This window comes from Microtus pennsylvanicus, chromosome 8 (assembly GCF_037038515.1).
Source record: "Microtus pennsylvanicus isolate mMicPen1 chromosome 8, mMicPen1.hap1, whole genome shotgun sequence".
NCBI classification, from domain to species: Eukaryota; Metazoa; Chordata; class Mammalia; order Rodentia; family Cricetidae; genus Microtus; species Microtus pennsylvanicus.
The window spans coordinates 16592855-16619164 of NC_134586.1; the positions used below are offsets into that span (position 1 = coordinate 16592855).

Below are 26310 nucleotides of genomic sequence, written 5' to 3' on the forward strand. Positions count from 1 at the left end.
TTAGAGAGGGTATCTTATATGCCACCTTATATTCTGCCTTACACACGGGTTCATGAGTAGTCTCATATGCCACCACATCATGTTTAAGGGCCTTTTACCATTCTAAGAGGGAATGTTACTGGGCCCAGTCTTCTCAGTTCTTGTTTGGGTAATCACAGATGGCCATGGCTCTTTTATACCTATAACACAAACTCCAGTAACAGGGTTTCTATTTTGTCCTGGCACACTAGATAATTTTATTTTGGTGTGAGAAAATGCCTAGACAAAAGCAACTTAAAGAAGAAACCTTTATTTTAACTCTCAGATTATCATGAAGGAAAAGTTCTGGCAGAAGGCACTTGAAGTCATTATTTTTATTACATCTGTCATAACAAAGGAAACAGTGATGAATATTTTTGCTCATTTTAATTTCTCCTACATAAATATAATCAGGGATCATTTCACTGAATGGTGTCACCCACAGTAAGCAGGTTTTCCTACCTCAATGAATCTAATGAAAATGATTCTCTACAGGCATGCCCAGAAGTCCTTGAATGTGATTCTAGATCTTATCAAATTGAGTATTAAGATTAACCACCACAGTAGTTATTTATAAATCTTTTATTATCTCTATATGATAAAAAACCCTCACAGTTTTAATCTGTTTAGCTATTTCTTTGAACCTATTCTTATTACATGGCTTACTTTTTATAAATGGTACTGAAGTAATCATATACATATATACATAATATATTATATGTATTATATAATATATGCAGAATAAAAGATGGATACATGGATTGATTATATGGCAATATAGTTTAATTTTTTTTGAGAAATTTTGTATTGATATACATGTCCTTTAGTCAAGGATAAACAGTATCCCTTCAATAAAGTAAAAGAATGACAAGTGACTTAGGATGGTCCTTTTGTTGTTGTTGTTCCTTTTCTTCTTTTTATTGTCAATAATAATGAATTTACTAGAAAGCAGTTGCTTGTAGGAAACTCTGATTAAGGCAGTGAAGAAAGAAGTGCCATAACTATGACTTCAGTGATTTATATGTTTCCATAAGGCAAGGGATTGATTTCCTATACTTTTCTGTTGAGAATTCGAGGTTCCATTTATTTATTTTAGGTTGTTGTGGTTTGAAACCACATCAAGTCCTCTGATTTGTCAACCATACCATTCATTTTACATTCTTAAAAATGTTTCAACCTAAACACATGAAAAACTCTCTATTCTCTATTTCAAATATAAAATAATGAAAAAGTGCAGAAATTTTTACACATAATTCATTAACCAATTTGTAATCAATGTAATATAATATATGAACTCCATATGATAATTACTGGGAATTTCTTAACGATCTGGTTTCTTTAAAATCTCATGCAAAATATAACAATGAGAAGAGTATCATAACAGAATCATCAAACAACTGTTAGTCTATGTGGTAAATTACAGACAGACCAATTTCACTTATGAACATAGATGCAAAATTTCTCAATAAAATACCTGTAACCTAAATCCAAGAACACATCAAAAAGATCATACACTATCATCAAGAAGGCTTAACCCAAGAGATATAGAGATGATTCAATACATGTAAATTAATAAATATAATCCACCTCGTGAACAAACTGAAAAAACACATGATAATCTCATTAAAAACAGAATAATCCCTTGACTAAACATAACACCCTCCATGATTGTAGTGATGAGTGGCGGGCTGCGTTCCACTACCTGGTAGCTTTACCAGAAACAATTACATGGAAACTGTATTCTTTTAAACACTGCCTGGCCGATTATATCTAGCCTCTTCTTGGCTAACTCTTTAACCCATATTTAGTATCTGTGTAGCACCACAGGGTGGTGGCTTACCGAGAAAGATCTTAACCTGTGTCCATCTAGGAGAGGAGAGCTAAGGCATCTAACTCACTTCCCTTCTTCCCAGCATTCTGTTCTGTCTACTCTACCCACCTATGTTCTGACCTCTCAGGACAAGAAGTTTCTTTATTAATTAACCAATGAAAGCAACAGATAGACAGATGACCCTCCTCCATCACATGATAAAAGTCCCGGAAAGACTAAGACTAAGGATATAAGGGATAAACATCAACATAATAAAGGTGATTTTTCAGCAATCCTACTCTGACATCATCAACCTAAACAGGGAGTAATTAAAAGCACTAAAATTAGACAAAAGACAAGTATAGTATATCAACCACTCTTTCCATATGTATTCCATATAATACTCAAGGTCTTAGGAAAATAAGACAACTGTAAGATAAAAGGCTGCAAATAGAAAAGAGAGAAATTAAAGCATCTTTATTTGCACATGATATATACATGACTATAAAATATCCACCAGGAAGCTTCTACAATTGATAAACACATTCAGAATGATCAGCAGTCTTCCTATATGCAAACAACAAGCAGACTGAAGAAGAAATCAGGGAAATAATACCTTGCTCAATGGTCATAAAAGTAAATTATCTTGGAGTAGTTCTAACCTAACTTTGGACATTGAAGAGGGTATCAGACAAAAAGGGCCATCTTACCAAAAGCAATCTTCTCATCATAATCCTTAACAAAATTTCAGCACAATTTTTCACAGAAATTGAAAGGAAATTTTCCGTCTTTATATGGAAACACAAAAAAAATCCAGGGTAGTAAAAAAAATCCTGGATAATCAAAAAATTTCTGTAGGAATCTCCATCCCCTATCACAAATTTTACTACAGAGCTATAGTAATAAAAACAGCATAGTATTGTCATAAAAACAAACATATTGCTCAATGGAATCAAATTGAAGATCTACATATAAGTTACCACACTTATGAACCCCTGATATTTTATAAAGATGCCAGAAAAATGACAGCATTTTCTTTTTTTGTATGTCCTCTAGTGCTTTATTTTTTTTATAAATTTATTTATTTATTAAAGATTTCTGTCTCTTCCCCGCCACCGCCTCCCATTTCCCTCCCCCTGTCCCAATTAAGTCCCCCCCCAGCCCGAAAAGCAAACAGGGTTCCCTGTCCTGTGGGAAGTCCAAGGAACCCCCACCTCCATCCAGGTCTAGTAAGTTGAACATCCAAACTGCCTAGGCTCCCACAAAGCCAGTGCATGCAGTAGGATCAGAAACCCATTGCCGTTGTTCTTGAGTGGGATCAAGGGGATTCGTATCAGAAAAGAAGAAGTTAAGCTCTCGTTATTTGCAGATGATATGATAGTATACATAAGCGACCCCAAAAACTCTACCAAAGAACTCCTACAGCTGATAAACACCTTTAGTAATGTGGCAGGATACAAGATCAACTCCAAAAAATCAGTGGCCTTCCTATACACTAAGGATAAGGAAACAGAGAGGGAAATTAGAGAAGCATCACCTTTCACGATAGCCACAAATAGCATAAAATATCTTGGGGTAACTCTGACCAAGGATGTGAAAGATCTATTCGACAAGAACTTTAAGTCTTTGAAGAAAGAAATTGAAGAGGACACCAGAAAATGGAAAGATCTTCCTTGCTCCTGGATTGGGAGGATCAACAGAGTAAAAATGGCAATTCTACCAAAAGCAATCTATAGATTCAATGCAATCCCCATCAAAATCCCATCAAAATTCTTCACAGATCTGGAGAAGACAATAATCAACTTTATATGGAAGAACAAAAAACCCAGGATAGCCAAAACAATCTTATACAACAAAGGATTGTCTGGAGGCATTACCATCCCTGACTTCAAACTCTACTACAGAGCTACAGTATTGAAAACAGCTTGGTATTGGCATAAAAACAGAGAAGTCGACCAATGGAATTGAATAGAAGACCCTGACATTAACCCTCAAACCTATGAACACCTGATTTTCGATAAAGGAGCTAAAAGTATACAATGGAAAAAAGAGAGCATCTTCAACAAATTGTGCTGGCAAAACTGGATGTCAACCTGTAGAAGAATGAAAATAGATCCATATCTATCACCATGCACAAAACTCAAGTCCAAATGGATTAAAGACCTCAATATCAGTCCGAACACACTGAACCTGATAGAAGAGAAAGTGGGAAGTACTCTACAACACATAGGCACAGGAGACCACTTCTTACGTATAACCCCAGCTGCACAGACATTAAGGACCTCATTGAATGACAGCATTTTCAACAAATGATGCTGGTCACACTGAATAGCAGCACGTAGAATACACATAGATTCATATCTATTGCTCTGCAGAAAACTCATTTCCTGTTGGATTAAAGACCTCAATATAAAACAAGACATTTTGATTCTAATAGATATAAAGTTGTGGGAGTAGTCTTGAACTTATAGGAACAGAAAAAGATTTTCTGAACAGAACAGCATTAGTACAGAAATGAAGATCAAAAATTAATAAATGAGATCTTATGAAACTGAAAAGCTTCTGTGGCAAAGGGCACCTCATTTGGAAAAACCACCAGGCTACATAATGGGAAAAGATTTTGTCAACTACACATTGTTAGAAGCCTAATATATAAACTGTATGAAGAACTCATAAAACTGAACATCAAGAAAATAAATAATCCAATTTAAAATAGTATGGAGATTTAAAGATAGTTCTGAAGAAAGGAAGCACAAATGAATAAGAAATACTTAAAGAAATATTCAACATCCTTAGTCATTATGGAAACATGAACCAAAATCACTTTGAGGTTTCATTTTGCTTGCACCAATCATAATGACAAAGATCAATAAAGCAAATGACAACTCACACTGATAAAGTTGTCATATAAGGTGAGCATTGATCCATTGTTGGTGGGAAAGCAAACACAAATAGCCACTGTGGAATTCATTGTGCAGTTACAGAGAAAGTTGGGAATAAGTCAACGCCAAGATCCAGCTATACTATTCTTGGGTATATACCCAATGGATTCTATATTGTGCTACCGAAACACTTGCTCATTTATGTTCATTGTTGCTCTATTCATAGAAGAGAGAAATTGGAAATAACTTAGTTGTCTGCCAACAGATAAATAATAGATAATGAAAATGTGGTACATTTATACACTCGGTGGGACATTAGTAAATTGCTAAGAAAAATCAAACTATGATATTCATAGGTAAATGGATTGAGTTAGACATAAATCATCTCATGTAACCAAGAACCAAAAAGAAAAATATGGCATGAATTTTCTTACATGTGGATATAATTTCTAATACTTCAATAGGCATACCACTATCTGAATAACCATAGAGGTTATTCAGTTATATCTTTGAATAACCATAGGTATAAAGTAAGGAACTGGGGATGAAAGAAGAATTTTTGAGGAAGAAGAAATAGACTATAGTTAAGGAGATACCAAGGGTCAGGAGGGTAGAGTGGCAAGATAAATGGGGAGGGGGAGATAGGAGGGAATTAGGGAGCATCAGCTAAAACTAAGGGACAATTGAAGGGGCTATTGGAAGCCTACTAGGGTAGATTTTTTAACATATACACATGCTATTTAACATATACATTAAATATTATGAAATATTATGTATATTTAATATTTACACACACACACATATATATATTTATATATATATATGACAAAAAAACCTGTGTAGAGTCACCAAATAACTGGGATACAAAGCCCTAACTAGATGTCTCTTGCCAGCAAATGAAACCTCCAGTTTGAGGGATGGGTTATATTTAGTTAAGTTTTTCGTCAAAAGGCCCCCATGGAAACCTGCAAATAAATAACACAGTCGTTGTTTTTGATTTCAAAGTAGTGCTCCTAATTCAGGAACTGATTTTTCAAAACTTCTTTCCTAGCTGTAATTTTTGGTAATTATCCCCACTGGTATTCTCCTCATATATAAAGCTACTTTGTCTAGAAGATGTTAAAGTAGAACCTTAAGTGTTTGGAGGGCAGAGTGGCAGGAGCTGTGGTGGTATGCCTCAGCGTATGTAGCTATTGATGAGTTCCCAAGTCCTGAGTCTTTCCAAGAGTCTGTGAGGCTCCCTATGCCAGCTCTTTCCACAGAACCTCACCCCAGAATAGTTTGCATGTCTCTTGAGCTTTCCTGAGTTCATCATTCTTATCTGACAGGAGTCATATCATACGGAACTACCTTCCTTTTGGTAAGTTTTAATTTTTATTTATGTATTTGTTTTTACTTTTGGTTTTCCTGAAAGATTTCCAAAGTTCTTCTACTATACCTAAGTTAAGTATGTATGGTAATTTAAAATGTAGATTGGATTTATTTACTTTGCACAATATTGTTGCAGGAGGCAAAGGATAGTCAGCCTCACACTCCATGCAGTAGGGCTACCCTATGTCTTTATCAGTCAGCTCTGCTATTTACAATACATTTTTTCCATGTGACTCTGGAAGTAGTACTGAGTTTGTTAGTTTTTTTTTTCTCAAGTTACCCTTTTCTTATTGAGGAGAAAAAAATCCTACGATATTGCTCATTGTCCATTTGGACTAGGAAGAAAATCATTTTCATCTACTTTGGCTCTTGTAATGATGGTCACAAAATAGATTTGGAGGGTGAGGGTGATGGATTAATTCTGAAAGCCATTCATGTTAATAAAATAATTTGTCTTACTGGTAAAGAGAAAAGAAGGCTAATAGAGATTCCTTGTAGATTTTCTTTTTTGACTTCTTCAAGAGAAGACAAAGAAACTTCCACTCATTTTCGCATGGATAGAGTATACAACTCATGGTTAATGAATATTTACACTTAATATTCCATAATTTGTATCTGAGGGTCCTGGCTAAACAATATTTAATATCAAGATACTAAGTGTGAGCCATATATATTGTAATGAGCAAAAAAGCCAGTTGAATTTTTACATTAGAAAAACAGAAATTTAGCACCAACTAATGTGTATTTATGGAGTTTGTCAGTATACATGCATTTGTATAATGTAAAGTGATCAATAAATATTATTCTCAGTATTAACCACTTAAGCAGTTATGGTTTCAGCCACATTGTTAGATAGTAGTTTATAATTAATATTGGAATTACTTACATATATATGTCACATACATACATACATACATACATATACACACATATATATGTATCCTTGTGCTGAACCCCTTTTGAAGAGTCTAATGACTCCCTATGCTTAATTTCCACATACCAGTGTAGATCTTTATTAATTAATAAATGATTACTATTCTGTATTAATTAGAACATTACTTTGATGAGTACTCAATTATTCAGATAATAAAATATGTTTGATAGCAAACAAAAAGAGTAACTAAATATTGTTATCTGTATGTATGCAGTACAAAAATACAGTGTTTCCTTCAATATCAACAACTAAATCAGATTCCAGAGTCCTACAAGCTAGTTAGTGTTTGGATGAAGTTTCTATCTGTTCTATCAGTCCATGATTTTCATGGGGAAACAGTAGACAGGTTCATTAAGAAATCTAACGGCTTGTTTGTTTATTATTATATCTGTAAGTTTTTAAAAGGAATACAATACATATTATAAAAAAACATTGGATGAATATATTAACAAATCCTCAGAAATTTGGACATTATTTTGCAGACCATGGTTGCTGTCCTAGAGAGAATATTCTCAATCTTTTTAAATGTGGATTTCCTAATGGGAACCTTAGGAAATGGATTCATTGCTCTGGTGAACTGCATAGACTGGGTGAAAAGAAGGAAGATTTCTTCAGTGGATCAAATCCTCACTGCTCTGGCAATTTCCAGGATCACTATGACTTGGTTTGTGTTTTTAGATGGGTGGATATCTGTGCTTTACCCTGCATTATACTTTACTGGAAAAATGCTAAGATTATATTTGATCACTTGGGCAGTGATCAATCATTGTAACCTTTGGCTTACTACAATCCTAAACATATTTTATTTCCTCAAGATAGCCAACTTTTCTAACACTATTTTTCTTTACCTAAAGATTAGAATTAAAAATGCCATCTTGGTGACCTTGTTAGTGTCTCTATTTTTCTTGTTATTAAACATTGTTGTTATGAAAATAAACTATGATATATGTATTGACGATGTCCAAAGGAATGTATCTCATACTTCCAGATTGTATAACTATGCACAAATTTGCAGATTTCTTTTATTTACCAATCCTATGTTTTCATTCACACCATTTGTTATATCCCTGACAACCTTCCTCCTGCTCATCTTCTCCCTGTGGAGACATCTGAAGAATGTGCAACACAACGCCAAAGAATACAGAGATATCAGCACTGTGGCCCACACCAGAGCCTTGCAGACTGTCATTATTTCTGTACTGTTATACACTATTTACTTTCTCTCATATTTAGTGATGGTTTGGAGTTCCGATTCACAGGAAAAATACCTGATCTTTTTGTCTGTCTGGACTCTGGGAAATGGTGCTCTTTCTGCTCACCCATTTGTTCTGATTTGGGCAAACAGAAGGTTGAGGTGGGTTTTTCTTTTAGTAATATTGCAGCGCAGATATAGGTTAAAAACATAGAAGCATAGGAGCCCAGACCATCTAGGGAATGCATTTGCATATCCTTAAGGAAAATCAGGAGACAAGAGATTCTCACATGAAGATATTTATATATAATAAATGTTTTTCCCCAAGTATTTGTGAATTAGCAGTTGAACAGTTTGGGAACCATATAATGTTTGTTATAAACCTACATAGACAACGATATCAGTACACATCGCTTAAAAGCTATGTCTGTGGTCGGTTTATATGCTCCAATGTTTCAGAGCTAAGATCCACAAACAAAAGAAAACATTAGGCATTTGTCTTTCAGGGTCTAATTTAACTCATTTAGCATACTATTTCCAGTTCCACCCAATTACTTGTAAGTTTCATGATATAACCTGAAATAACTATGGAAGCCAGGAAAATAGAAAAGGAAAATGGGGGAGGAACAGTGAAAGAACTCTAGAGAGAGGATAGGACACAAACATTCTAGAGTGAAAATGAAGAAAAACATTGGAGTGACTTTTATTGGTGTGAGGAAAGAGGAATGAGAGATAAATAACACTAACTATGTTTGAAAACCCATAGAGTAACATCATTAAGTTCTCACAGATAAAAATGTAATGGATTTTGGAATTGTATAACATGGGATGATAATACTAACCCAAGGGACATACTCCACCTAACAAAATTCTAGTGCTAAATATGAGAAACCTCCTTTCAATTGTTGATTGGGAGTCCAGCAGACTCCCTGAAAATATAATCTATTTTCCTTGTCCTTGGTTGCTTCCCAGAGTTTTACATAGGATTCTATTGTTGAAGACATCACACAGTTTAGGTATAAGATTCAGAATATGGGATATATCATATTCCATTAGGTATATGGAAAGGTCTTGGAAGCCTCCTCCCTGAGGGCTAGGCTCTCATAGTATCAGAAGGTGCTAATGCAAGCTGCCAATGGAGAAAAATACAAAATCTCACCCAGATTTAAAGCCTGTAAAAAATAATAATGATTGGCTCATGAATATATCCTAAATGGAATAATACTGACACTTATATCTTCATTGCTATCTAATTAGACTGATAAAGTCTACTCAGTAGAAGGTAATGTCTGGCTCTGTGAACATAATGAGTTACCTGTGGCTGGACAGGATCAGGCCTGACGTGAGAACCACTGCTCCCATGCTTCTAAACCACACTACTTTCTACTTATATTCTAAATACTTAGATCCACAGATGAATGCAGCTTTTCCCCGTCACCAGAGAAAGTTCTTTTTAAGCAAATGAAGGTTACAAGAGAGATTCACAGCTGATAAAAAAGACAGAAAACAAGTGGTCATGAGTTACTCAGCTCCTGTAGATGCATCTACAATGCAACTCCTGTATCTAAGCCTCAGGGAACATTACAATAGAGGTAGTGGAAAGATTATAAGCGCCAGATGGCCAGGATAATTCATGCTAGATACTGTCTTCTCAATGTGATAGGAAAGCTGAACCTATTAAATCTTAACAATATGGTTGCCTAAACAATACTTGCATAATGACAACAGCACTTGACGTCAATATAAATGAGGGACATTTCACAAGGTGCAACTCCTTGATGAAGAACTTCAGGCAATTGATGCTGCTAAGAGAGGGCAATTAGCTTTTCCAGGAACAAATCTTCTAATTGACTATCTGATCCCAAGTGTTCAAGGTGTGAACACACATGTGCATGAACACACACACACATACACACACAAACATGTACACATACATACACATACAGACTTACGAATGAATGAAGTGGTTATATATTTGAGAGTACTGGGTGATAATATGGGAAATTGAAGGAGAAGGAGTACTTTTAGTATTCATATAAAATTTTCCAAAAAGTCTTAAAAACCACAATAAATAAATGTCTGCAGTTATAAATATTAGTAATTTTATTTAGGTCTTCTTTCAAAAATGGTAAAATAAGATACTTTCAATATGTAAACCATGTTGGTATTTATAAAGCAATGTAAAATATCATTATTTAAAAATAAAACTTATTAAAATATATAAAATTATAGCATGGATAAGAAAGAGATTCATAAAGTTCCACCACCATTCGAGGAGTAATTTGCAACTGATAACTCTTCGGGAGGTAGAGTCAATTCTTGTAAAATATGTGGACCTTGAGATCCATGATCAAGTAGATGGTCCTATACAGAAGTGTATACAACAGCACAGATTTTATTTAAAATTACAGAAATTTGGGAGAGAAAGTGATGAGGGTATAGAGAGACATTAGAAGAGATAATGTTCTATGCATTATGAAATGTTCAAACAACAAAAGACAAGTGCATAAATTTTTAAATATGAATAATGTAGAAAAGTCAAACAAGAAATGAATTACAGGATTAGACACAAGTTGAAGCTAATATTAGACAACTTTCATGATGACAATAGAATAAGTTGGAAAAGTCCTATGTAATATTTTTGTAAATTTGTATGTATTTCCTATTGTGAGTGATATCTAAATGTTATGAAATTTTCTAGCTACCTACTTCATACATAAAATTTGAATTTAGCTGAAAAAGACAAATCAGTTTATGATTTTTGTTATTTCCATTTTTGCCTCTTTCCTTTCTACCTTCCTCTCCCCCTCTTTCTTTCATGGTGCTGATCATTGATCTTAGAGGCTCACACAAATATGAAGTAACTGGTATTCTCTCTTTTAACTAACCCTAGGCCAGAACAATATCTATTCCAAAATGCTGATTTAATGTTTTCTCTTCAGCAACCTTGATTAATTAGTGACTTTTTAAATTTTATGGTAGGTCATAGTCATATTTTAGTAGGGTAGAAAGTTTTCCATATAGGGTTGGGGTGTGGACCTATTACATCATTTAGCTAAATTGGCATTTTGTCAAACTGTCTTCTAAATATCAATATTTATACCCCTAGATTAGTCCCACTGTCAGCCTAAGCCAGAGAAGCTTTTCTTTGCTCTAGGCATTTGTTATTTCAGAGACTCATCATTGGTCCATGTTCCGAGAAGAGGCAAGTATTGGGTACTTGGTCCTTCATATGGGACCTTTATGTCATCCCTTCTAAGACTTAGGAAACATATGACCAGAACTAGTAGAAGCAATGTAGGAGCTGGAGAGTGGGAAAGTATGCTCTACACTGTCTTCTGTACATGAACACAGCCTGACTGATGCATCCATCAACTCACAGTTACAGTGGCTACCTGCAGGATTTCTGCACAAGACTAGACCCATGAAGATTCCATGGTGGGCCTTGTAAACCTTGCTTCTCCTTGAGGCGATAGCTATAGCAAGTGAATGGTTGCTGAAATGAGGGTGAGTTGTATTCCTCAGAGACATAGTCACTGAAACTTTGCTGGACCATAACTAAGTAACATCTTAACTATAGTCGTGAAGGCAACTCCAATTAAGGAAAGAAAGGCACAAAAAAAGGACACAAAGTTTGTGAAAGAATGGATGCAGCAGGAGAGGGAGGAGGATAAGAGAATACTGGGAAGGACGTCGATCAACTATCACCCAGACCCCCCCCCCAAAAAATGAAGATGGTATGTACTAAGTCATTAGTCCACTCTAGCCATAAACAAAGGACATTAAGCCTATAGTTCACAATCCTAAAAAAGCCAAATAACAAGGTGAATCCAAAGAAAATCATATATAGATCCTTCTGGAAATTAGAAGCTGACAAGATTGCCAGGAAAAAGTTGGGAGCATGGGGCTGAGGGTAGGAGTGGGGATGGGGTTGGAGGAAAGGGAGAGGGGAGAGGGAAGGGAGAAGGAGAAGACTGGGAGAGCTTGGGAATGGGAGGGTGGAGATGGAGGAAGGGCGGATATAGGAGCAGGGAAAAAGATATCTACATTAAGGGAGCCATTTTAGGGTTGGCAAGAGACTTGCCTCTAGAGGGGATCCCAGTTGTCCACGAGGATGTCCCCAGCTAGGTCTTTGGGCAGCAGAGGAGAGGGTGCCTGAACTGTCCTTGCCGCACTATCACACTGATGATTATCTCGAATTTCACCACACAATCTTCGTCTGGTGAAGGATGGAGATAGAGACAGGGACCCTCATCAGAGCAACAGACTGAGCTCCCAAGGTCCAGTTGAAGGGCAGAAGGAGGAAGAATACAAGCAAGGAAGTCAGGACCGACCATGAGGTGTTGGTTCACCCACTGAGGCAGTGTGCTTGTTCTAATGGGAGCTAACCAAATCCAGGTGGATCAGGACTGAATGAACATGTGATCAAATTGGACACTCTGATTGTGGCTGACAATGGGGGCTGACTGAGAAGCTATTGATAAAGGCACAGGGACTTGTGTTTACTGCATGTACTGGCTTTTTGGGGCCCTAGTCTATTTGGATGCATAGCTTCCTAGGCCTGGGATGTAGGGGGGAGGGCCTTGGACTTCCCACAGGGCAGGAATCCCTGCCTTCTCTCAAGCAGGGAGGGGAAGGGAGGAGAGGGAGTGGGGAATGGGAGGGGGATAGGAGGAGGGGAGGAAGTGTAAATTTTTGAATGGAAAAATAAAAAATATATTAAAACTCATATTATATGATAAGAACATAAAAGACTCAATCTTTGGTCCTAAAAAGCATGAAGTTCAATTTAAGAATTTGAACAGAAAGATAGAAAGAGACCTAACATTATTTAAAATCTGTCTATGTTTGAATTTGTCAGAGATGTGATGATTTTGCTATAATATTTTCATAATAAACTATATTTAAAATAAAAACATGGTTATATATAAGACGTTAGCATTTATTTTATAACAATAATAAAAGATACATAAGAAAATTAATAAGTTTCATAGATAATTGAAAACTTTCAAACAGATTAAACTCAAGAAATCAGTTAGTAAATAGAGGGAAGCATGGTCATGTACCCCATGTTCAGTCCTGTTATATCTTCAGTAACTTTGAGTCTTATGAAGCTTTAGAGAAGAGCAATGTTTTGCTTATGGCTTGTTTTCACCAACAAATCATCCTAGACTTTGGATGTTGCATTGGCATCAGCTGTGAACTTGAAAAATGCAGAATTTTTCAAGAGAGTCATGTCTGCGCTACATTTTCTTTGTGGCTAGTTTATAAAGGATGACCCAGCCTACTGTGGGCAATGCCTTCTTGGACAGGTAAGCCTGGGCTTTATAAGAAAGGCAGCTGAATGTAAGCCGAGGATCAAGCCAGTCAATAGCTTTCCTCCATAATTTCTGCCTCAGTTCCTGATGGAGTTCCTGCCTTGACTTCTCTCAGTGATGTTATGGATTGTGACATGGAAGTTTAAACTAAATTAACCTTTGCCTCCCCAAGTTGTTTTCAGCTATGATATTTTTCACAATAGCAAGAAAGCAAGCTGTATTATGGTACAGCATATTTTTTTTATTTTTTCTTTTAGAGATACTTTCATTAAAATGTATGTCATAAAATAAGAAGTGAACATATGTAATTTGAATCCATCCAAAAAGTATATTTTAATATTTCTACAGTACAGTGAGTGATATGTACATTTTATAATCCTCATTAGTCACATATTTCTAATGTAGAAATGTTGAGGTATTCAGATTATAAAAGGTAATAATGCTACATAGTGATCACAAAGTGATCTAGAACCCATCAAAAGAGGATTCCTCTAACAATTCAGATGAAATAACCAAAATTCAGAGTGTTTTCCAAGCCACATGTGAATAGTGACTAAAAAAAAGACCCATAGAATGCACAATTTGAAGCCCAATACCAAATGCTATCAATTTCTTAAGGCATTGTATAGCTGGTGAGTGTGTTATACAAAGAAGTGTAAATACAGTTTTCGTTTGTTTGCAGAATGGAAAAACAGCTGATTTACTATTAATGTTAAATTGTATTTAATGTTATTTAGTAAATTAATATTAAATGAAATTTGATGGTGCAATGCTAAGATTAAATTAAATCTTATAAAATTAAATGTATTAATATTTATAGATACATTTTAAAGTCAAATAATAAATGAAAAAATAATATAGTGATACAATAATTATGGCCATGATTATTTTTCAAATATAATATCAAATAGCATGTGGCATTTTAACAATGAAGTGCAAACTTAATCCAGGTTCAGTAAAGTTTTAAATATTTCGTAAGATTATATATCAGGCAGAAGTAGGATTATTAGGGAGAAGGAGAACAATAACGAGCACAGCTTAATAAATACACCTGGAACCATTGAGAAACAAAGGTACATAGTCATTGCAAAGAAACATTTAACTATTACACAGACCTGTAATTACCCAAAACATTCTTAATAAATGTTACATATATATATTTATATATGTTAAATATATATATTTTCTTATCATAATTCAATGCTTTATGGAAATCATTATAATAATGATATTTTGTGCCCTTGAAATGGACATTGTACTATAAATCAAGTGAACAAAGCACATTAGTATTAATCTAAAACAGTAATAAAAAGAACATCTACGTTCACATGGATAATTTCCTTCAAATACATAAAATTTCTATTTAGCTTTGGTAAAAGGAAAAGCAGTGGAATGATAAGTAGCCAAAATATTTAACTCAAAAAGTTAAATATTTTAAACTTATCAAAAGTTAAAAAATATATCAAAGCAGTTTAAAACACAATTTTGGAAAATTATTTACTTAGGTTTGATATATAAAAATAATGACATTCAGTTTCCACATGCATTATCATTTTCACTATTGAAAATATGAATCAATGCTTTGCTGTATAAGAAAACCAAAAGCTGAAGAAGTTAAGAACATTATCTAAAGTCCTATATTTAGACAGTGGCATTCAACAACATGTTTGTATGAACAAATTGATTTCTAAACTTGATTTTTAAACATATAACACTTTTTTGTGGATATATATATATATATATATATATATATATATATATTATATTTTGTAATTGTTGGGGGACTGACTCCAGGCCTCTTCCTGAAATCTCAATGTACAATTTTGTTATATGGAGCAGTATGATAGTTATATAAGCCATACCTTACACCTTACACCTTAAAAGTCTCATAGCTCCTAAAACAATGTTGGTGCTGCACCAACACTGTTACGTTCTACTTTAGGAAATAACAAAAAGTGTTGAGCCCAGTTGTGTTTTTCTAATTATTTTCAATTCCTCTTTGCTTGTGAATACATTAGCAGGATATGTATGTATGGCAAGCTCTAAAATGAAAGAATAAATGAATGACAGAAAATCAGGAGCGTAAAAGTGTAATAAAAGCCCAAGATTCTTTCTACACTCAAAAAACTGTTATAGATGATTTCAGAAACATAAAACTAGCCCACAGCGAAGGAAAGTGATGGTGTACAAACACAAATATTCACCCAAAGTGTATGATTTAGATGAGCTGGACATTGTCAGTGCTTGAATTAGTAAAATCGACAAGCTCTCCATGCCAGACCCCGGAACACAGAGTCCAGCAATCAGTAGCCTCCTCAGCACCCTCTCAAAGAGTTTTGTTCAGAGAATTTTGGACAAGATACCTGTCAGTGGGTGGCTTTCTCAAGTATAGAGACAGGCTTGGGAGTTCATAAAATCAGTTTCCTAAGGTAACTGTTCTTTGTGTACAATGCACTTCCAATAAAAATCAGACTGAATTTAAGGATGTCTAGAAAATACCTGAATAGTTTAATTATACAATATTTAAGTATTAAACAGAGTAAATTTTAAAATATCTTTTTTGAGAACCTTAAACATGAGCAATATGTTTGATAAGTATTATTGCCTCAAGAGTCAGTGGAAATGCAGATTTAAATCCCCATCACTTCTCAAGAATTGTTTCATCTTGAAATGAAAGGAAAATAATTTGTTACTAATTGTCTTTAGACTCTTTTCAGGAAATGAGTGAAATCTTTGGGTGGTAGTGGAGGTGAAGAGATGAACTTGGTATCCAGTGAAAGGGATATTGCCATTCCTGTTGGTATCTAAAATAAGTGGAAAGATTTGAAAGGAAAAATAAGGCTATGATGGTTTCAAAGAAAATTGCACCAATAGGGCATGACACTATTAGGAGGTGTGGCTTTTGTAGGTATGGCCTTGTTGAAGGATCTGTGTCACTCTATGAGTGGTATGTGAGTTCTCCTATGCTCAAGCTATGTTCAGTGTGGCATAGAGTTGCTCCTGTTGTCTGAGGATCAAGATAAAGAATTCTCAGCACCTTCTTTAGCATGTCTGCCGGCATGACAATAATAGACTATAAATGTCTGAGTTATGAGCTAGTTCAATTTAAGGTTTTTCTTTAAAAGGGTTGCCATGGTCTTGGTGTATCTTCACAGCAATAGAAGGCAGACTTTTAAAATACCTTTTCTATACAAATCTAATATGTTATTGAAATAATTACACTGAGAAGCAAGAATACCCAAGCAAAATGTACCCAATTAAATGTCATCAACTTAAGAGACTCTGACATACTTTCTCTAATTTGGCTTCCATATTCTGGTACCAACCTCCAAGCTTGCTGAGACCAAATGATGCAAAAGTTAAGCAAAGCAAAACACAACAAAATCATGAAAAGAAATATGTTCTCATTTGCAAGCATGCAAATGAGAATTCAGCTTTTATTGCAACATCAGTTATGAAAGAATCCAGCTTATAACATTTACATAAGTAATACAGTCTGAAACTATGTTAAATTGTCTTGTTAAAGACAATGTTTTTCGTAAAACAACTTTGAAGTCTGACTTCAGCACGCTGTCATGCTTTTCTAATGAACACTGATCAATCAGGTATCAGAAAATTTTACACTGATTAAGAACCACCACCATGCACTATGGACGTGTTTACCCCTCCCTCAAATATTTAGTAAGCTATGTATCTTGTTATGAGCATGATTTTCACCCAAGTAATTACAGGATTTGTTTTTAGAAATGTTGTATATTCATAGTATTTGGTAGTTCATTGACTGAGTCCTCAAATGTCTTCTCAGCTGAAATTCTCTGATCTCTTCTTATCTTCAGAATTTTTTCTACGTGAACTTTATGAGTTTATTTCTAGTTGTGTAGCAATGTATGTGCTTTTGTGTGGGTATGTGAATGTGAATTCAGGTGCCCAAGGTGACCAGTGGTATCAGATCCACCTACAGCTGTTATGATATTGAGAGTCATATGGATCCTGAGAAACACACTTCCTTCCTCTGCAAGAGCAGCAAATAGGTTTAACTAGTGAACCATCTCTCCAGTTTTGCTTTGTGAGATTTAATTTAAAAAATCTTCTTTATCTAGTTAACAAATAACAAGTACTTTTGATTTCCTGGTCAGGGAGTGAATCATTTTGATATCTAATAGAGCCTGTAATCTCTTTGCATCCAAGCATTTTTCTACCAAGCATTCATTTAAGCTGTTTCTAAACATTCCTATAAGCTCTTTCAACTAAGCTTATTAAATAAAAGACATGTAAATATGCATGTCTCAATGTGTATATGATATATATGATAAGACTTATAATAGCACCCCTTTATATTTTTCAAATTATATGCCTATTTTTTAGTTATATGTTAGGGTTTTACAGAATCATGACTCCATGTTGCTCATGTAGATATTTAATGTTACTTTCTTTTAATGAATTCTTGGTTTTATTGATATGTATTGAACATTTATAAGCCTATCTTGGTAACTTCTTGTTCTTCTACATTGTAATTTGTGCCTCAGTACATTCTGATTTCATTTTTTAATCTCCATTTCTTTGGATGTCAAGCACATCCTATTATAAAGCACATATGAAAGACATATGTCTGAGGTAGATTTAATTTATAATGCATTCTAATTTCTGGGAATTACTCTTGTTAACATTCTTATCATTCCTAGAGATGTTTGTCTGCCTAAGGAGTAGAAGTCAAACCCAAGTTGTTTCCCATATAGACTGAAAGGCATTGTAGTAGGAACTCTCCTCAAGGTGAAAGTACACACTCAATAGAGCCCTATCTGTCTCTTTTATGAACTACATGAAGTTCTGATACTCCAACTCACCGGATGTGGACCACTCACGTCGTTATTTGCTTTTGGTTTGCCCTCTCCTCAGTACTCAATTTTAGCACCTAATCTGAGCTGAGCCAGACAGGGGCTCCTTCCTGTGTGTTATTGTTATACTTTCCCTCAATTCTTAGAAGTTTCATGTAAAGGTTTAACAAGATGTTCTATTATTCTTACTCAAAATACCTCTCTGAGAGAATTTGTGCATTTTCCTATATTGGATAACCTGTCTTTAGTAGGGGTTGCTTAGGTAAATGGAGTTGGTATCTAGGATATTAACAATAAAAAGGCCTATCTCTTTCTGTATCATCTGTGAACTTGATGACAGGAAACATTTCCTGCCTTTGATAGCATTTACAGCTTCACTTTTTTGATTATTTGTCAAGAATAATTGTGTCCTTCTGTTTACTTCTCATGCAAACCAGAAACATGACATCTTTTATTTATCTTGTCAGCTCTGTTGTCCACATAGGGCAGATGTTGGTAAGAGGTGAAGCAGGTGGATAAAATCTGAAGGCTTTGGGACTTATGAGAATATCAGCTCTACTGGGCAAAGGAGAGGCATTGAAGGAGGGTGAGTCTTGCTTAATGTTAGTATAAATTGATTTCTAGAATTTTTCATGTGCCCAGGAAATAAATACTTCATTGTTTACCGAATCTTTTTATTTCAGAGTCAATATTAACTGTAAGTTTTGAGGCACTGTCTTATCTGCAATGTTCCTGAACATGAGGTGGATTAATATTAAATACTGAACTAGTGAAAAATTAGAATTATTGTAGAGAAAAACAAAGATAAATGGACATATATATATATGCATATATACATTCACTTGTAAAAAGCAAAATATTGCATGAATATTATCATCAGAATGTCTCCAGGAGACTATTAAACAATGATAATAATTTTTATTATGAGATCTGAGTAATGTCTGTGTATGTACAATAGATATTATAAATCCTAAATGGTTTTAGAAATTTTATGTATGAACTTATATGTATACATTTTTCTGAGATGGGTTCTCAATATGTAGATCTGACTGTCATGGAATTCCCTATGTAAATGAAATAGAGTTTCTCTTACAGGTGATGACTATTATCCTAAATAGCATATTTATAACCATTTTCATAGGGAATTCTAGTACCAGACTGGCTGCAAACTCACAGAAATCTCCCTGCCACCGTCTCTTGAGAGATGAAATTAAATTGTACATTGCTATACCCCATCCCATCTGCTCATACTCTTCATGTTAGGTTTGTTTTACTTTTAAAATGTCAGTTGTCCCTGTAAAAAAAAAACAATAATGAGATCAAAATATGTATTGTAGGGTGGAAAGCACTTGAATGTAAATAATGTATTTTGTTTACATAGTAGCCCATGAAAATCAAGCATTTCTTCAACACCAGCTGAAAACAACTCCAGGTTACCGTGTGTAAGATATCTACTTGGTGTAGGAGGTCCTTCTGTTTATGTGTTGCTTTCATTGGTTAATGAATAAAGAAACTGCCTTGGCCTTTTGATAGGTCAGAACTTAGGTAGGTGGGCAGAAAACAGAACTGAATGCTGGGAGGGAGAAAGGCAGAGTCAGAGAGACACAATGGATCCTCCACCTGAGATGGACACTGGTTATAATCTTTCCCGGTAAGCCACTGCCGTGTGGCCATATACAGATTAATAGAAATGGGTTAAAGCAAGATGTGAGAGCTAACCAATAAGAGGCTAGAGCTAATGGGCCAAGAAGTAATTTAATTAATACAGTTTCTGTGTGGTTATTTTGGGACTAAGCAAGCCTGGTGGCCGGGATTAACAAGTGGGCTCTCCTCCTACATCTACTATCTAGATGAAGCTCTGATAGAATGTGGCAGAAGATGCAAGATTTTTATGAGGGAAACTATGAAGTCAGCCATAGGACTATCTCAAATTTTGCATTGGCTGGGTAAAATTTCAAAGAGAGATTCTCTCTGATTTTCCTTTAATCAAATAGAAATAGCATCTTAGATGAATGCAGCAACAAGTAACAGACAGTGATATTCTTTTACAGGTGATGGCTTCAATCATAAATAGCATATTTACTACCATTTTGACTGTGGAATTCATCATTGGGAGTCTGTTAAATGGTTTCATAGCACTGGTGAATTGTCTGGACTGGGTTCAGAGAAGACAGATCTCTCTAGTGGATCAAATCATTACTGCTCTGACAGTCTTCAGAGTTGCTCAGCTCTGGCTTATAGAAATAAATATTTTGCTTTTTCTTACTTACTCAGTCAAAGTGACAGAAACAATACTAAGAGGGACCAGTATTGCCTGGGTTGTTGCAAATCATTTTAACCTTTGGCTTTCTACTAAACTCAGCATCTTTTACCTTCTTAAAATAGTCAACTTTTCTAATTCATTTTTTCTTTACCTAAAATGGAGAGTTAGGAAGGTGGTTCCAATGAGCCTGATGTTGTCTCTGGTCCTCTTGTTTTTAAACATCAAAGTCATCAACACCCATATTGATGTCTGGATTGATGCGAATGGAAGAAATATGCCTTATAATTTTAGTTTGATGAACTCTACTTTATTTCTCAAACGTATTTTATCCACTAACTCTATCTTTGCTGTCATCCCCTTTACTATATCACTGGTGGCTTTTTTCCTGCTAATACTGTCTTTGTGGAACCATGAGAAGAAGATGCATCACACTGCCAAGGGTTCCAGAGATACCAACATCCGAGCCCACATTAAGGCCTTGCAAACTGGGATTGCTTTCCTCTCTCTTTATACCATTTTTTTAATTTCCCTTGCCATAAATGTCTTCAGCATTGAATCAATGGAGAATGATATAATTTTTTTATTTAGATTATTTACTGGAATAGCCTTTTCTTCATGTCACTCCTTTATCCTGATTTTGGGAAACAGTAAGCTGAGAAAAGCTTCCCTTTCTGTGATGTTGTGGTTGAAGTGTTGACCCAAAGATGCAAAGTGCTCCATTCAACATTAAGTTTCTGGATCATCATGCATATTCTAAAGGAAAGTCAATTGCTAAGAAATTCTTTCATGTTTATCTTTCTTTACCAGATAATCTTTTGTCTACAATGTGATCACATTTATAAAAATACATTTGGAATCAGCATTACAGAGGCGTGTTATAGTCTGAGCACATCAATGTAACCCACTACAAAATGAGATCTTTATAAAATATATTATTAATTTTGTCACTATTATAATAATATAAATTGATGTTCCCAGAAAAAAAATTCATCTATATCCATATTCTACAAAAGCTGATATATTTGTTAGAATTTTTGTTTGTGATCAGTTGGAGTCTAAAAGATCCAGAGTAAAGTTATGCTATTTCTCTGTGTCTGATCTAACAACTGCAAGCCTAACAAGTAAAGTCTCTAAAATATATTCTTAGAAGAACAGGAGCTTTTCCAAACGAAAGCTAAAAAATTGTCATCAAGTAGCACCTAAAACCTACCTAGACTGTTTCCTCATTAACACTAGCTGGTCTACCTGTGGTCTCTACCAATGTATTTGGAAAATAACATGAGTTATAACTTTCTTTTAATCTGTGATCATTAAAAGCTTCTGTACTACCTCAGTGTTGGAACATACTATGTAAAAATCCAGAAGCCATGTTCCTTGGCTGCAATAATCATATTTGGCTTAATAAACTACTACTTATGCCATATGTGGGTATAGTCATTGTTTCACCCATAATAGTTTCTCAAGATTTTAAATTAACACTCTTAGGAAAGACATATTGTTTTTGTATGTGAGGCATAGCTATTAAGATACAAATTTATAATTTTAGATAAATTAAAAACAACTTAATGAAGATGTGCCTAATGTTGGTCATTAAAAATAAAGACTCAAATATGACTTAGAAAGTAGAGATCCTAATACATCTACTGGATATTTTAGGAAGCTTATACACTAATAAATTTCCAAATGGCCTTTTCTTAAAATGTGTTTAGTGTTAGTTAATTCTCCCTGTATTCCCTTTAGAACCCTTCTCCATACCCATTTAACCCTTCTTGTAGCACTATTTCCCTTTAATCTTTTATACAAGTGCATTCGGAGTCTCCTCCATTAGAACCCCACCATCATAGTTGTTTGCTAATTTGTGAAACCTTAAAATCTGGGTAGGAGTTCTCTGAAAGAGAAACTGTAAAATGTCTCTGGCAAATTAATTTATGTACAGAGTAACTAGTGCTCGCAAATGTATGCCCGTGGTTCTTTTGAAGCAGCTGAAGTTGCAATGTTTTAAAAAGCTTACTTAGTGGTCTTTGAAGATAATAGTCTGTGCAATCAACCATTAGCAGAGTGAGATTTTCCTCAAATTTACAGGAAACATCAGGAGGAAAATCATGCGTAGAGACACATAAAATCCATTAGAAAAACAATGTAACAGAATATGCAATTTGAGTACATAGTTTCGGTGATATTTTTTCAGATAGTCAAAGTTTAATTTGTGTATAAGTGTTATTTTGTCATTTTGACGACCTAGAAGTAAATGTCTTGTCAAACTATTACATCTACCTTATGTTTTAAACTTACTCTCTTGTGTTTTTGTAGACAAAACTTGATATCATCTACACTTAAGTACAATGTTACATCTTCCTGCCAATTATTTGAGTTATTGGTGTTGATTTATATAATGAGCATTTTGCATGTTCAAAATGCTAAGTAATTGGTGTAAGCTTGCATTGCTGTTTGTGAATTGAGAACATGCTAATGCTTATGAAGAAAGGATAATGCTATTTCTAGCTTTGGGATAAAGTTTATAAAATTATTTATACAGCAAATCATTTTTGTGTTTTCTGATAAAATATGCTAAAAGTATCTAGTATGTACTGTTATTTCTTCTGTTAAATTAAAATAATGATACAAGCAAATATGTCATGTTATGTACTGTGTTTTCCTGTGCCTTATGTGATTCTCACATACAAGAACCTATAACAAAATTATTACAAAAACCATGACAAATTGTAATGGTTAGTGCTGATTGGCAACTTATTAGAATGTAGAGTCACCAGGATACGAGCTTCTGGGGCCACCTGAAACAGTTTATCTAAGTGTATATAGGGATGACCTTGAGCATATTTACTGAAGTGGGAATATTGGCTCATTGTGATCCCAGCTTAGGAGCTTGGGCTATAAGTACATCCATGGAGAAAAGAGACTGCTTCCTGACTATGGACATGTGACTTCTTCAAGCTATTGCTGTCCTGATTTCTCTGCCATTGAACTGTAAGCCAAAATAAGCCTGTTTTCTGTAACTTCTTTGTTCAGTGTATTTTTTTTTTTTATTTTCGAGGCAGGGTTTCTCCGTAGCTTTTTGGTTCCTGTCCTGGAACTAGCTCTTGTAGACCAGGCTGGCCTTGAACTCACAGTGTGTTTTTATCACAGAAATGAACCAAGAAAAAATAAAAATTTTGACAACAACAATGAAAGTAACCCATTATTATAGTTTCTACACTCTATATTCAGTTTAAAACTTCATACCATATTTCCATTTGCATACATTTCATTGATACTGAAGTCATCACAGGCATACTGAAACTTAAAACGCATATGTCGAAATCAACTACTGAAAGTATGGAGTAAATATTACCAAATTATACTCCATAAAACAGAGGAGTCATTCTTCCAAGGGAGAGGAGTATCATTTGGAATTCTTGGCTAAAATTATGACCCCAAACTGAATCAGTTAATATAATTGTCAAAAATACTAGTGCTACTTTTTACTCCCTCCAAATCATTGTAAATGTTGTTAAGGGTCTTATTTCAAGTTTTCTCTCATAGGCTGAACTGTTTGAACTCCATGCAAAACAATGCAAACGAAAGCCCAACAAACAAAACATGCAGTTGGGTCTCTTTCACATTCTGATTGAGTTAGAGAGAAGGACATGCAATTGAAATTGTCAGGAGAAGGCTCCTAGTCCAATAGAGACTTAAAGATAATAGGGCTTATATCAGAATGGCATGTGCTTTGAGGAAGACCACGTAAGCTCAGAGGAAGTGCTTCCTGATCAAACAACCTGACATCAAGCCAGTGAGAGAGCCAGACAAATCAGAAAAGCCAACACGCCAGAAAACCACCCTGTGGGACATTGACCTTGGATTTCTAACCTTCAGAACCGTGAGAAAAATAATTTCTATTGTTTGAGCCCTTTGGTATGTTGTTATAGTTTCCCAACACATTAATATGAAGACAGAAATCTAAAAGGTAAAGAGTAATGTCAAATACACAAACCCTGTTACTAATAAGAAAAAAATATTTACATGGTACCTATGGGATTTGATAGTTTCATAAAGGTCTGTGAACATGCTGAGGCTTGTGCTTTAGGTGAGAGGAGACAAGAATGCAATTCAGATGTGATTAGTAGGAGAATTGTCAGATATACTAGCAAGTATGTGCTACTTACAGAATATATAAGAATAGTAAACTCTTTAAGAGAGAGCTGTGGTACATCTCTAAGTTGGTCCATCAATCTAAGATGAAGCAGACAAGGATAATTGCTGATAACAGGAGAAGGCATAAGCAGAGCCTTTGGATAGGACTCATGGCTTTGACTTTCCCCTTTAAGGTTCACATCAGAAATCAACTTTCCAATTCACCTTTTCAATTCTTTCATTTTAAGAATACAATATATCTTTGAACACGGTTTTAGAAGCCTACTCCAGACTCCAATGAATCTGACTTTGTCAAGAACATCAGTGAATCTCTGCTGCCAGCTCATAGTCATATTACCTGTGTTCACCATACAAACAATATTCCATAAATTGTAAATACCTCAACTGAGTAGAATACAAACTTTACAGATATTCATTTGTCAAATATGTTTTAATTTATGCTAGTTCTGCAGGAAAATTGAAACAATTTAAGGTTGGACTACAACAATAGCATTCCCCATGACTTAGTGTCAAGGCTACATTGTCTTTTATGCTCCTATGGTACATTTTTATTCTAGGGTAGGAGATAGAGGTTGAAACATGTCCACTCAGTTATGCCAAGATCATACAGTATGTCAAAATAAAATGGATGTGCCTGTGTCTCCATCTTAGTGTCTCACTGTTTTATATGCTCTTGATAAGTGAGCTGCTTCATTTACCTCAGTGACTTCTTCAGGGAGCTACAACAGATTTCTACTACTTTCCATGTACAAAGGACCCATTACCCAAAGTTTAGAAAATATTCACATCTATCACTATATAGTTTAATATGGAAGCACACTGAAACAATTTCTTATGAATTGTAATAAAGTCAGAGCTCAATGTATGATAAATGTTGAATAAATTAAAAAAATATATCAATGAAGTGAAAGATTAATATTTAGATCTCAAATAAGTATATGTTTATATATGAATATGTCCAGATGTTTTCTATTGTGAATTATAAAGTTTTATTTGTAATATTATGTCCTTAAGCAATAATGTTCTACAAGAAGTTATTAGTAGGTAATAATTTGAAGAAGAACTTTGATGATAAGCCCCTAGAGTCTTAATCTGAACTACTGAAAATATCTTCAATATTCAAGATCTCTTGATTCCTGAGATTCTTGTTACATTCTTCCCATCTTAGAACGTTTTAATTATTTCTTTACATAACTCATAGATTTGATTATTTCTTGTTCATAGAAAGAAAAAATAGAAAACCAACGCAAATCAACATGTCTTTATTTATATTTCAGTATCTGAGATGACAGTATTTCCTTCATCATCAGTCTACCACAGGACACCCAGAATCTGGATATAACTCAGTGGAACCATGTAAAAAGGCAAACTTTCATAAATACAACTATGATTACCTATATTGGTAAATCTTCATTACTTTTTATTTGTTATTTTCTTAGAAAAGATGTTATGAATTTCTTTAAAAACATTTAAAATGAATACATTAACAAATATTCTTCAGTGACTACAGAAATCAGGATATTCTCCTATGGACA

The 26310-nt window shown here is 34.5% G+C and overlaps 1 protein-coding gene across 1 annotated transcript; it reads left to right on the forward strand.

Moving 5' to 3' along the window:
* The first annotated feature begins 7500 nt into the window (after window positions 1-7500).
* Window positions 7501-8421, forward strand: LOC142855762 (taste receptor type 2 member 113-like). Its single transcript, XM_075982173.1, has one exon. It carries the CDS (start codon window positions 7501-7503, stop codon window positions 8419-8421), a length of 921 nt encoding a protein of 306 aa, XP_075838288.1.
* The last annotated feature ends 17889 nt before the right edge of the window (window positions 8422-26310 follow it).

Coding starts and splice junctions, on each gene's coding strand:
- LOC142855762 (XM_075982173.1), top strand. CDS start 7,501: ATGGTTGCTGTCCTAGAGAGAATATTCTCAATCTTTTTAAATGTGGAT.